This window comes from Coregonus clupeaformis, chromosome 1 (assembly GCF_020615455.1).
Source record: "Coregonus clupeaformis isolate EN_2021a chromosome 1, ASM2061545v1, whole genome shotgun sequence".
Taxonomy (NCBI): domain Eukaryota; kingdom Metazoa; phylum Chordata; class Actinopteri; order Salmoniformes; family Salmonidae; genus Coregonus; species Coregonus clupeaformis.
The window spans coordinates 33,486,025-33,500,107 of NC_059192.1; the positions used below are offsets into that span (position 1 = coordinate 33,486,025).

The window sequence follows — 14,083 nt, forward strand, 5'->3', positions numbered from 1 at the left end:
AAGGTAAGGCAGAGGAGGAGAGAGAAGGTAAGAGAGGCAGAGGAGGAGAGAGAAGGTAAGAGAGGCAGAGGAGGAGAGAGAAGGTAAGAGAGGCAGAGGAGGAGAGAGAAGGTAAGAGAGGCAGAGGAGGAGAGAGACGGTAAGAGAGGCAGAGGAGGAGAGAGAAGGTAAGAGAGGCAGAGGGGGAGAGAGAAGGTAAGAGAGGCAGAGGGGGAGAGAGAAGGTAAGAGAGGCAGAGGAGGAGAGAGAAGGTAAGAGAGGCAGAGGAGGAGAGAGAAGGTAAGGCAGAGGAGGAGAGAGAAGGTAAGAGAGGCAGAGGAGGAGAGAGAAGGTAAGAGAGGCAGAGGGGGAGAGAGAAGGTAAGAGAGACAGAGGAGGAGAGGGAAGGTAAGAGAGGCAGAGGAGGAGAGAGAAGGTAAGAGAGGCAGAGGAGGAGGGGGAAGGTAAGAGAGGCAGAGGAGGAGAGAGAAGGTAAGAGAGGCAGAGGGGGAGAGAGAAGGTAAGAGAGGCAGAGGAGGAGAGAGAAGGTAAGAGAGGCAGAGGAGGAGAGGGAGAGAGAGACAAGGGAAGGTGGCAGAAAGCGAAGGGGGAGAAACGTGGAGAGAAAAGGAGGGCAGGGGGATGGATTGAGAAAATGTGAAAGTGAGTACTAGAGAGGAGAAGAATGAGTATTAACAAACACAACTGCTGTGAGAGTGCTACTGAGTAAAATGGCCGATTAATATCTTACACGTGTGTTGTTTCTCTCCGCCTTGAGCTCAGAAATCTCCTCTTCCCTCTCCAGTAGCTGCTCCCGGCAAACATTCAGCTCCTTAGTCAGAACAGCAAACTCCTGCATAACCCCCAAGCAACATAACATAACATTCATGAACAATATGGGCGACCTGTAACATGCTCACATATACTTAATCAAGGTAGATGCAACATTACAGGAAATATACTTTAGTCTTCAAGGTGTGCAACCAACTCTGTAAACACAAACACACACACACACACACACACACACACACACACACACACACACACACACACACACACACACACACACACACACACACACACACACACACACACACACACACCCACACTATCAGTCTCAGGCTCATAGGCTCCTCTGTGAACTGGCCTTCAAGGATTACATCACTGTGTTACACAATGATACTGCACTGAAATGCATTGGAGAGATGAGAAACACTCACAGCATTGATGTGTCACTTACAATGCTAACTGGAAACACACTGTCAACAACAGTGTGAGTAAAATATCTTGCCATCACAAGGTAATATAACATGGAACAAATGTTTAATTATTCCTTCTGATCATAAGTCTTCCAAAAAAAATGATGATCCTATTATTTGGAGAACAGAAAAACAACTTTAGATTCATTTTGTAGGCACAAGCTTTAGAATGTTCATTTTGAAAGCACAAGCTTAAGAACCTTCGTTTTGAGGCACAAGCACCACCTTTAGACTAGAGGACTACAATGACAATGTGTTACGCTGCAATGTAAGCCATAGTAACAATTGCATTCGAAATGCAAATCGGAGATAAGAGAAGGGGAGTATACAGATGGTGACACAGTAGGACCGTTGGCGCTCGGCCTTCTGGGATTGGTCCTTGTTTGGATACAGCTCTGAATTTCACTTGGCATCTCTTCTAATTTCTTTTTATTCCATCTCGCGCTTATTCTCACTGTCTGACTGTATGGTCAATGAGAGACTATAGGCTCCATTCAGTAGAACTCTTATTTAAAGAGTAGCATACAAACATACCCTTTATCACATGGTCCAATTGGTTGTCGTGTGGTATGTATACTGTACAGTTCACATACGCTTGTTTGTTTATTGTACGGAATGCGTGTTGTGTACTTATATGCAAACGTATTAGTTCTAATCTAAAATCACAGAATGGTATTGGGGTAATGTTCAACAATCTACTTTTCATAATAAGTTGTGTGTGTGCCCAGGTAGGGGATATGTAAACAAAGATAAGTTTCATCAAACCTGATTTAAATATGATATTTTTGAGGGAGAATATACCCACTGAAGAAGATTAGCCTTCACCTACGGTGGCCATGAAGGTCAATCTAATGAAAAATATGAACACAGCACTACTGTATAATTCCCTATTAGGCTAATGCATGTATGGTTATTACAGTGCTAAAAACAAACAAATGTTTCCCTCACTCTGAGATGAAAAATAGCTATAAGAAAATGCTGAAACAAGTAAGGGAGAAAAAAGACAAAAAGGGAACATAAGCACAAATCCTCTCTGCGTGTAAGCACAATACTAGTGCGGCTATTCTAAAGAGGCAGTAATATAATTAATGGATGTCCCTATCTACAGTCTATAGTTTTTTCTCTACATGGTGGATGGAGCACACTGATCTGTCACTGCAGGGACTTATTTTGAGCCAGCTTTGCTCTGCAACTGACACATACAGTTGAAGTCGGAGGTTTACATACACTTAGGTTGGAGTCATTAAAACTTGTTTTTCAACCACTCCACAAATTTCTTGTTAACAAACTATAGTTTTGGCAAGTCGGTTAGGACATCTACTTTCTGCTTGACACAAGTCATTTTTCCAACAATTGTTTACAGACTTATAATACACTGTATCACAATTCCAGTGGGTCAGAAGTTTACAAACACTAAGTTGACTGTGCCTTTAAACAGCTTGGGAAATTCCAGAAAATTATGTCATGGCTTTAGAAGCTTCTGATAGGCTAATTGACATCATTTGAGTCAATTGGAGGTGTACCTGTGGATGTATTTCAAGGCCTACCTTCAAACTCAGTGCCTCTTTGCTTGACATCTTGGTAAAATCAAAAGAAATCAGCCAAGACCTCAGAAAACACATTGTAGACCTCCACAAGTCTGGTTCATCCTTGGGAGCAATTTCCAAACGCCTGAAGGTACCACGTTCATCTGTACAAACAATAGTATGCAAGTATAAACACCATGGGACCACGCAGCCGTCATACGCTCAGGAAGGAGACGTGTTCAGTCTCCTAGAGATTAACGTACTTTGGTGCGAAAAGTGCAAATCAATCTCAGAACAACAGCAAAGGACCTTGTGAAGATGCTGGATGAAACAGGTACAAAATTATCGATATCCACAGTAAAACGACTCCTATATCGACATAACCTGAAAGGTCTCTCAGCAAGGAAGAAGCCACTGCTCCAAAACCGCCATAAAAAAGCCAGACTACGATTTGCAACTGCACATGGGGACAAAGATTGTACTTTTTGGAGAAATGTCCTCTTGTCTGATGAAACAAAAATAGAACTGTTTGGCCATAATGACCGTCGTTATGTTTGGAGGAAAAAGGGGGATGCTTGCCAGCCGAAGAACACCATCCCAACCGTGAAGCACCGGGGTGGCAGCATCATGCTGTTGGGGTGCTTTGCTGCAGGAGGGACTGGTGCACTTCACTAAATAGATGGCATCATGAGGAAGGAAAATTATGTGGATATATTGAAGCAACATCTCAGGACATCAGTCAGGAAGTTAAAGCTTGGTCGCAAATGGGTCTTACTTCCAAAGTTGTGGCAAAATGGCTTAAGGACAACAAAGTCAACGTATGAGAGTGGCCATCACAAAGCCCTGACCTCAAATCCTATAGAAAATGTGTGGGCAGAACTGAAAAAGCGTGTGTGAGCAAGGAGGCCTACAAACCTGACTCAGTTACACCAGCTTTGTCAGGAGGAATGGGCCAAAATTCACCCAACTTATTGTGGGAAGCCTGTGGAAGGCAACCCGAAACGTTTGACACAAGTTAAACAATTTAAAGGCAATGCTACCAAATACTAATTGAGTGTATGTAAACTTCTGACCCACTGGGAATGTGATGAAATAAATAAATGCTGAAATAAATCATTCTCTCTACTATTATTCTGACATTTCACATTCTTAAAATAAAGTGTTGATCCTAACTGACCTAAGACAGGGAATTTTTACTAGGATTAAATGTCAGGAATTGTGAAAAACTGAGTTTAAATGTATTTGGCTAAGGTGTATGTAAACTTCGACTTCAACTGTACACACACGACATGCACGAGCATGCATGAACACACACACATGCAGTTGCACACAAAACGCACACACACACACTTAGACATGCCAATCATACCCACATACTCACGTGAACATATACTGACTGTACCCACACTCATACACAGATATACTATACACAACCCCCCGTACTAGGCTTGGGTGATATACTGTTTATACCTTATACCGGGATATTTCTAAATACAGACGCAACTGCTTCTAACTATAAGTTAAGTATAACTATAACAATCTATGATGTAATAAAATATATCCAGCTCAGGGCTCCAGCTATGCATTTGGTTTGCAAACTTTCTAGCTAAGTGGTTAGATGTCAAGATCAAGCTTCTTGGTTACAGCAGATATTTTCAATCTCCTCCTGGATCAAGATCCCTGATGACTAAATTGTTTTTTTGTTTAGTTTTTTAAAAAGTGCCCCTTGTGTGCAAATTCGGTAACACATGGTACAGAAACGATATGACAGTATGAAACTCTGGATATCGCCCAAATGTACCCCATACACACCCAAACACAACTGCACCACATACACACAAACACAAACACACACTCTATACGGTACCTGTGGCAGGGCGATGGACAGCTGTCTCGAGAGGGAGTCCTTCTCGTGGCCCAGCTCTCTGAGGCGTAGCTGGGCCGTCCCAAGGCTGTCCTGGGTCTCCCTCAGGCTCTCCAACAGCCTCTCCCTCTCGGTCAGCATGTTGACCATCAGGGATTCCAGGTTCCCTGTGCTGCCCCCCTCGTCGACCGCGCCCCTGGATTCCCCTCGGCCACCGTAGCCCCCTCCCCCCATGGCCCCACCAGGGCCTCCAATCCCAGCCCCGACCCCGGGAGAGGAGGGGCCTCCGCTGCGCCCGTCCTCCGAAATGGTGGGCATCACCTCACACATCATCATGAGACTGGAGAGAGTGCGGTGGGCTCCGGGAGAAAACGTCTATGTTGGGAGTGTTTGTTTACCCAAAAGCCCTGTGTGCAGGGGTTCCGTAGGTCAAAGTTTGTGTACGTGTGATTCGTTGACAGAATGTCAATCTGTTACCTTACTTGCATGAGAGCTTCTGTTTGAGTCTGTTCATCTCTGACTGAAATGACAGAGTGTAAAAAAGAGAAATCGTTGCTTTATTTCTTTGTAAAAAACAGCTTTCAATCGGTCACGTTCAACGCTTCCTCTTCACTCTCTCTGATTTAATCTATTGTTTACTTATTTTCTCCAAAACAACACTAACAAATAGGCCTAGTGCTCTTTTCTCTCTCAATGCTTTTTCTTACTGTGCAACAACCTGGGTTTTGTTCACCACGATGGATCTATGTGCTCTTGAATAACCAAAGGAGGAAGGAAGTATCTATGGGAAACTGGGCTGTGGTTTGAGTCTAGGATTGGCTTAGGGTGAGGAAGGGGAGGGGCCGCAGGGGAGGAAGGCCCACCTTCCGACTGGGTCCACTGGTTGGGTCTTCACAGCACCGGGAGCGATAGCTGAATGAAATAAAGTTAGAAAAAGTGTCACACTAGGCCCACCGTAGTTAACACACTGTATGTAAGATAGGAAAAGAGAAGCTAAGGCACTACTACTACTACTACTGTAAGACAATGGCACAACAGAAACCTGTACTGTAACTCTATGTAAGTTTAGCAATCTTAAGCACCTTATAGACAGATAATAACCCAAAATATGCAATGAAATATAGTTGCCGGGTGTGGGTCGTGTTCAGCAGGGCAGATGTTTTTAAATGTTTTGCAATGGAAAACAAAACAATCTGTGTTCTTATTGGACAAGTTCAGGTAGCACCTCCCCCTTTCAAAATGTTTTCTCCCTACTGTTATTAACCACATCTAGGAAAGGCCCAAACACCTCAGGCTCAAGGAAGTGCGTGTTATACTTATTAGTGTATTCTCTGTGATGAACCAAACCAAAACAAGACCTGAAGTCACCAAGCCTTGTTCTGGAAAGCTGCAGAGTATTTTTCCGCTTCATCACATGTATTGTAAACACACAAATATGGAAAACCCGGTGCCGAATGACAATTTCAAATATTTTCCAGTGAGACAGTCTTTAAACAAATTCGAATGGAACTGAAAGGGAGAAGAATCATTGAAACGAAATGTGGAAGGGGGTGAACGATGGGAAGTTCTTGACTTTTGATTCCCTTAAAATTATTCTCAATATTTCTGTATTATGAAATGTAAATGTGATGTAAGGTATTGAATGGCGTAGCAGTGCGGTCGTGTTTTTTTCTGTGTCCTTGTGTAAATAGCTGTTTTTTTGTTTTTTGTCTATTGTGTATATATTTCTCAATTTTACTTTTCATTCTTTAACTAAATATACTTTCCTGCAACCCGCCTCACCCAACGTGGAAAGGATTCTATTATTTGTTTATAACTTTTATCAAGAACCTTAAGCTGAAACTAGTCTAGCTGCAACCGAATGGCTACATGCTATTAGCCACCGTTAGCGTCTTCACCATTGTCCGTGGCCTGCACTACCCACCAGCCAGCTCTAGCTCTAGCCTGGACAATTTTTCAGCCAGTCTGCACAGTGTGCTATCGACCCAGAGCATATCGGATTTTCTGCCGGAATCACTGGACCCTAGCGCCGGATCATCGCAACCAGGTAGCTGCAACCAAATGGCTGTTGTCGTTGGCTAATTACCATTGCCCCTTAGCAAGCACCAGTTAGCCTTGAGCTAGCCTCGAGCCAGGCACATCTCCAGGCTATCTACCTCTCTGTCAACCGGACGGGACCTCCTAATGTTGACAAGGAGCCCCGCCGATCCAACACGACTGGTTTGCCGACGAAATCGTCTGATGTGGTTTCAACAGGCTTCCCGTTACGACGTCGACCACGAAGATCCATCTGCTAGCCCCGACCCGCTAGCACACGCAAGCCGGGCCTCTTGCTCGCCAGTGCTGTAGCAGCCCCTGAACTACCTCCGAACTCTCCTATTGCTGTTCACCGGACCTTATGATAACTCAGCTATACAGCTGATGCCTGCTGGACTGTTCCTTTATACGGTACCGCATCCTGTTTATGTTTAGCCTCAGCCCAAACATTGTCGCCATTAACAGCTGTTGTCTTAGCTCTCTCGAATAACACCTGTGATTGCTTTATGCCGCTCTCCCATGTCAATATGCCTTGCTTATTGCTGTTTCGGTTCTTTCTTATTGTACTATTTCACTGTAGAGCCCCCAGCCCAACTCAACCTGCCTTAGACAGCTCCTTTGTCCCACCCCCATACACGCAACTCAATCGGTGCCTCCAGTGACGCTATCTCTTTCATCGTTACCCAACGCTTAGGTTTACCTCCACTGTACTCATATCCTTCCATATCCTTGTCTGTACATAATGCCCTGAATCTATTCTACAACGCCCGGAAATCTGCCCCTTTTTTTCTCTGTACCCAACGCACTAGAAGACCAGTTCTTAAAGCCTTTAGCCGTATCCTTATTCTACTTCTCCTCTGTTCCTCTGGTGATGTAGAGGTTAACCCAGGCCCTGTAGCCCCCAGTATCACTCCTACTCCCCAGGGTTGATCATTTGTTGACTTCTGTAACCGTAAAAGCATTGGTTTCTTGCACGTTAACATCCGAAGCCTCCTCCCTAAGTTTGAGTTATTCACTGCGTTAGCACACTCCGCCAACCCTGATGTTCTAGCAGTGTCTGAATCCTGGCTTAGGAAGCCACCAAAAATTCTGAAATTTCCATCCCCAACTACAACATTTTCCGTCTCGATAGAACTGCCAAAGGGGGTGGGGTTGCAATCTACTGTAGAGATAGCCTGCAGAGCTCTATCATACTATCCAGGTCTGTGCCCAAACAGTTTGAGCTTCTACTTCTAAAAATCCACTTTTCCAGAAATAAGGCTCTCACTGTTGCCGCTTGCTACAGACCCCCCTCAGTCCCAAGCTGTGCCCTGGACACCATATGTGAACTGATTTCCCCCCATCTATCCTCAGAGTTTGTACTGCTTGGTGACCTAAACTGGGATATACTTAACACCCGGGCCAACCTACAATCTAAACTAGATGCCCTCAATCTCAAACAAATTATCAAGGAACCTACCAGGTACAACCCAAAATCTGTAAACATGGGCACCCTCATAGATATCATCCTGACAAATATACCCTCTAAATACACCTCCGCTGTCTTCAACCAGGATCTCAGCGATCACTGCCATATTGCCTGCTTCCGTAATGGGTCCGCGGTCAAACGACCACCCCTCATCACTGTCAAACGCTCCCTAAAACACTTTAGCGAGCAGGCCTTTCTAATTGACCTGGCCCGGGTATCCTGGATGGATATTGACCTCATTCCGTCAGTAGAGGATGCCTGGTTGTTCTTTAAAAGTGCTTTCCTCTCAATCTTAAATAAGCATGCCCCATTCAAAAAATGCAGAACTAAGAACAGATATAGCCCCTGGTTCTCCTCAGACTTGACTGCCCTTGACCAGCACAAAAAAATCCTGTGGCGTACTGCATTAGCATCGAACAGCCCCCGCGATATGCAACTTTTCAGGGAAGTCAGGAACCAATATACACAATCAGTTAGGAAAGCAAAGGCTAGCTTTTTCAAACATAAAACTCCAAAAAGTTTTGGGACACTGTAAAGTCCATGGAGAATAAGAGCACCTCCTCCCAACTGCCCACTGCACTGAGGCTAGGAAACACTGTCACCACCGATAAATCTACAATAATCGAGAATTTCAACAAGCATTTTGCTACGGCTGGCTAAGCTTTCCACCTGGCTACCACTACCCCAGCCACCAGCTCTGCACCCTCCACTGCAACTTGCCCATGCCCCCCCGCCTCTCCTTTACACAAATTCAGACAGCTGATGTTCTGAAAGAGCTGAAAAATCTGGACCTCTACAAATCAGCTGGGCTAGACAATCTGGACCCTTTCTTTCTAAAACTAGCCGTCGAAATTGTAGCAACCCCTATTACTAGCCTGTTCAACCTCTCTTTCGTAACGTCTGAGATCCCCAGAGATTGGAAAGCTGCCGCGGTCATCCCCCTCTTCAAAGGGGGTGACACTCTAGATCCAAACTGTTACAGACCTATATCCATCCTGCCCTGCCTTTCAAAAGTTTTTGAAAACCAAGTTAACAAACAGATCACCGACCATTTTGAATCCCACCGTACCTTCTCCGCTATGCAATCCGGTTTCCGAGCTGGTCATGGGTGCACCTCAGCCACGCTCAAGGTCCTAAACGATATAATAACCGCGATCGATAAAAGACAGTACTGCGCAGCCGTCTTCATCGACCTGGCCAAGGCGTTAACCACCGCATTCTTATTGGCAGACTAAATAGCCTTGGTTTCTCAAATGACTGCCTCGCCTGGTTCACCAACTACTTCTCAGAGTTCAATGTGTCAAATCGGAGGGCCTGTTGTCTGGACCTATGGCAGTCTCTATGGGGGTGCCACAGGGTTCAATTCTCAGGCCGACTCTATTCTCTGTGTATATCAATGATGTTGCTCTTGCTGCTTGTGACGCTCGGATCCACCTCTATGCGGACGACACCATTTTGTAAACATCTGGCCCTTCATTGGACACTGTGTTAACAAACCTCCAAACGAGCTTCAACGCCATACAACACTCCTTCCGTAGCCTCCAACTGCTCTTAAACACTAGTAAAACTAAATGCATGCTCTTCAACCGAACGCTGCTTGCACCTGCCCACCCGACTAGAATCACTACTCTTGGTGGGTCTGACCTAGAGTATGTGGACAACTACAAATACTAGGTGTCTGGTTAGACTGTAAACTCTCCTTCCAGACTCAGATTAAGCATCTCCAATCAAAAGTTAGATCTAGAATCGGCTTCCTATTTCGCAACAAAGCCTCCTTCACTCATGCTGCCAAACATGCCCTCGTAAAACTGACTATCCTACCGATCCTTGACTTCGGCAATGTCATTTACAAAATAGCCTCCAACACTCTACTCAGCAAATTGGATGTAGTCTATCACAGTGCCATCCGTTTTGTCACCAAAGCCCCATATACTACCCACCATTGTGACCTGTACGCTCTTGTTGGCTGGCCCTCACTACATATTCGTCGCCAAACCCACTGGCTCCAGTTCATCTATAAATCACTGCTAGGCAAATCCCCGTCTTATCTTAGCTCACTGGTCACCATAGCAACACCCACCCGTAGTCTGCGCTCCAGCAGGTATATCTCACTGGTCATCCCCAAAGCCAACACCTCCTTTGGCCGCCATTCCTTCCAGTTCTCTGCTGCCAATGACTGGAACGAACTGAAAAAATCTCTGAAGCTGGAGACTTATCTCCCTCACTAACTTTAGGTGTCAGTTGTCAGAGCAGCTTACCGATCACTGCACCTGTACACAGCCCATCTGTAATTAGCCCATCCAACTACCTCATCCCCATATTGTTATTTATTTTGCTAATTTGCACCCCAGTATCTCTATTTGCACATCATCTTTTGCACATCTATCATTCCAGTGTTAATATGAAATTGTAACTATTTTGCACTATGGCCTATTTATTGCCTTACCTCCATAATTTACTACATTCGCACACACTGTATATATTTTTCTGTTGTATTTTTGACTTTATGTTTTGTTTACCCCATATGTAACTCTGTGTTGTTGTTTTTATCGCACTGCTTTGCTTTATCTTGGCCAGGTCACAGTTGTAAATGAGAACTTGTCCTCAACTGGCTTACCTGGTTAAATAAAGGTTAAAAAAAATAAAAATAAAAATAATGGTATTGATGTTAATCCCCAGTTTTTTTATCCTAAAATTAGCAAAATGAAGATTAATATAATAATAAACAAATATAGTCCGTTGAATATGGAATAAATGAGTGTTCAGGCTTTTACGACCACATGGACTACTATGTGTAACGTAATCTAAAGGCAGGAAGACATGCCCAGTTCCAGAACCTCGCCTCTCCAGACTGGGGAGCACACTGGCACATGGTGGTTCTGTAATCTTTTTGAGAGAAACTAGTAGTGGTACAGTAACAACAATGGGCTGTCCGGGAAGACTACAACTCCCAGACTACAACTTCAAGCTTATTTCTCACACCTGTCCAGTTGTTGGCTGTAGATAGGGCAAGTCAGGCCATCAGAACCATGAGTCAGTCTGGGTATCCCCTTTAGCCAGCATTCCCTTCATGACCTGCCAGGAAGGGGATGCCTGGAAAACTATAACCCACCCAGCACCTACTGTGCCTGGGTTACTGCTGCTGCTATATCAGCCTCTTCCATCTCATCCAGGAGTGCTAAGGAGGACCACCAAGGCCCTCTTTCATGCAGTAGTCTCCAACCTTGGTCCTGGAGAGCTACTGGGTGTGCAGGCTTGTGTTCCAGCCCAGCAATGACACACCTGATTCAGCTCTGAGGCAGAGGAACTTAGTGATGCCCAGTGCACTGCCTGTAAAGGGGACTAGATAGACAGACTACAGATACGGATATTTACAGTAACACATTCATAAGCAATGTTGAACACTGTGATAAGCTCAAAGCACAAACAGACTGGACAACCAGGCATATTGCCCTTTAGCCTCTGCATTTCAGGACCAGTACTAGACATGTCCCAAGCCAGGCTCTTCCACAAAATATAATACATTTTACATTGGTAGGATATTCAAACATGTTAACGGTAATACAAATAGTTGACACAAGGATACAAAGGCGACAAACCGCTCACGTTATTATACAGAGTCAAAGATAGTTAGGCTTGTGATAACATTTCCATAATTTTCCATAGTAAGAAAAGGACTATAGGGCCAACTGCTTTTAGGCATACTATGTTTGTGAAAGCTAGTTGGTCATCTAGCACCATGTCTTTTACACGCCTGACACGCTGACTAATATGTAATGTGGACTAATATCATCAAAGAGTTACTAAATGATCTCTGTATACTATTTATCATCATTATTGTCATCATCCTCATCATCCTCCTAAACTCTGTCAACAACCCACAGCTCTCACATTGCTGGTTGTGGTTGTTCCCAGCCAAGAACAGTAAGTTATCTCATGGTTGCTCTCTATATGGCCAGTTAGGAGCAGGCCCCAATCTTGTACAGTATTAGGTTACAAAAATATAAGCTGTATACCAATGGGGGGGGTTAAGGAAAATATAAAATGATGGAGTGAGAGAGCGAGAGAGCGAGAGAGAGAGCGAGAGAGAGAGAGAGAGAGAGATAGAGAGAGAGAGAGAGAGAGAGAGAGAGAGAGAGAGAGAGAGGAGCAAAAACAGCTCTGTTCACCAGACATTGGGGCGGGGAGGGAGTGTGGCTCCTGGCTTTCACTATTGCCGACAATGGAAGAAAGAGGGGCATGATCTGTTCGACAAACATTTTAGACTATATACTCAGCAATTACACACATATAAAATAATATATTTGACATTTTTACGCATTCATGATGACTGATACAGCAGTTGTTTGTCCTGTGTCACGTTATCCACAATAGCGAATACAACATATCCTATTTCCATCCATCTCATACCACGAAATGCATCATTGGAATCAATAACTGAGTGTTGGCAGCTAGGCAGAAAGAATTAAATGAACGAAAACCAATCAAACATGCCTTTAATCGCATCCCCGACGGTGTTTCAGTGCTAAAAATGACGCGTTTGGAGATGATAGCGATAGGCATAAGTGTACCTCCATTTCTGAACATATGGAAGGAAAAAGACGATTCGATAAAACACACACACACACACACACACACACACACACAGCCCCTGACAACTACTACATTCGTATAAACGAATAGCCTCGACGCACTACCTGTATTTGTCCATGATTTTGAGACATGCCTATGTTCATAAAAACATCCGCAGTTTGCATTAAGATATCTCGATGGTTAACTCTCATCATGGCATAGGCTATATAGGCTACTCGGTTTATGGTGAACAGAAATACACAGAACGGTTTCGAAAAATGCATGTCACACATTTTGGATACAATTTAGTCCAGAGACAAACAAGAGACAAGAATGGTGATCAGAATATTCTTGGAATTGGTTGCTCCATTAAGGTAACATATAGTCTACGATTTATTAGTTTATTATAGGCTTATAAAAAACTAGGCAATGCATATAACGGCTACATATGCCGTTATATGTAGACAACATTATCTTTATCTCTCTCTCTCGCTATCTCACTCTGTCTCTCTATCTCTAGGTATCACCTCACCTAACTATGCAAACGCAAAAGGGAGCGAGCGCGCGCGCCCTAAATAAATCGTGGTGTGTGTTGCTAACGCACCTGTCAATGCCTGACATTCCGAGCATTGCATCGTTTATTTTATTTATTTCCCTCCCTCAAAAACGCTTTCCCCCTCCCTTCCTGGCAATACAATAAACATAACTGGTTATCGGCTACACACAAACGCGCACACATTTTCACGGACTCATTTGGACCGTTACAATAACGAGTGCATATTTTCTCATTTCATGCCATAAAAAATTGGGTTGCGAGGAGTGGTGGAAGTTCCATCCTTACCACATTCATCACGCGATATCCATATTGTTCAAATCTGACGTTAAATATTCTTCGGGTCCATCTCCGCTGATTTTGCCTTGGTGCCTGTGCCCCTTTCAAAAACCCGGATATATGGTCCCCCCGTCTCTCTCCTTTCCACAAACGGCATAAGGGAGCGGGGAGCGACGCTACACCACCTTACCATAGCATCCCCCTCTGTCGGATTGGAAGGTAATGGGTCTTAAAGAAACATTCTCTCAGCATTCTCCGCATCTCTCTGTGATTTGCGCGCGCACGCACGCACGCACGCACGCACACACACACACACACACACACGGGCCAAACAAACACCTGATTAATTATAGTCTACAGTAAATGGCTATGAGAGACAGCTAGGCCATGTTGACAGACAAACTTAACCATCATACATGGACCACACCATGCATAATGGGGTCTTATGACAGCCATAATATGATAAGAACCTAACAAACGATAGTGAACATGGTGTGCATTATGCTAGTTAGCATATGGCTAGCCTATCATGCATCCATATATATA

General features: G+C 44.2%; 1 protein-coding gene across 3 annotated transcripts in view; it reads right to left on the reverse strand.

The window, feature by feature from the left end:
* The window catches only part of LOC121567002 (liprin-alpha-3), a 60,391-nt gene extending 46,608 nt beyond the window's left edge, over positions 1 to 13,783 (reverse strand). Inside the window, exons 1-4 of one of the 3 annotated variants that reach the window (XM_041876946.2) lie at positions 13,547 to 13,783; positions 5,492 to 5,540; positions 4,632 to 5,148; positions 731 to 832 (exon numbers count right to left, since the gene is read on the reverse strand). In XM_041876946.2, the coding sequence (XP_041732880.2) occupies positions 731 to 832; positions 4,632 to 4,964 (435 nt within the window). In that variant the 5' untranslated portion in view covers positions 4,965 to 5,148; positions 5,492 to 5,540; positions 13,547 to 13,783. Of the gene's footprint in view, positions 1 to 730; positions 833 to 4,631; positions 5,541 to 13,546 lie in introns of all 3 variants that reach the window. The other 2 variants (XM_041876952.2, XM_041876957.2) reach the window with 2 other exon arrangements.
* Between the last annotated feature and the right edge of the window lie 300 nt (positions 13,784 to 14,083).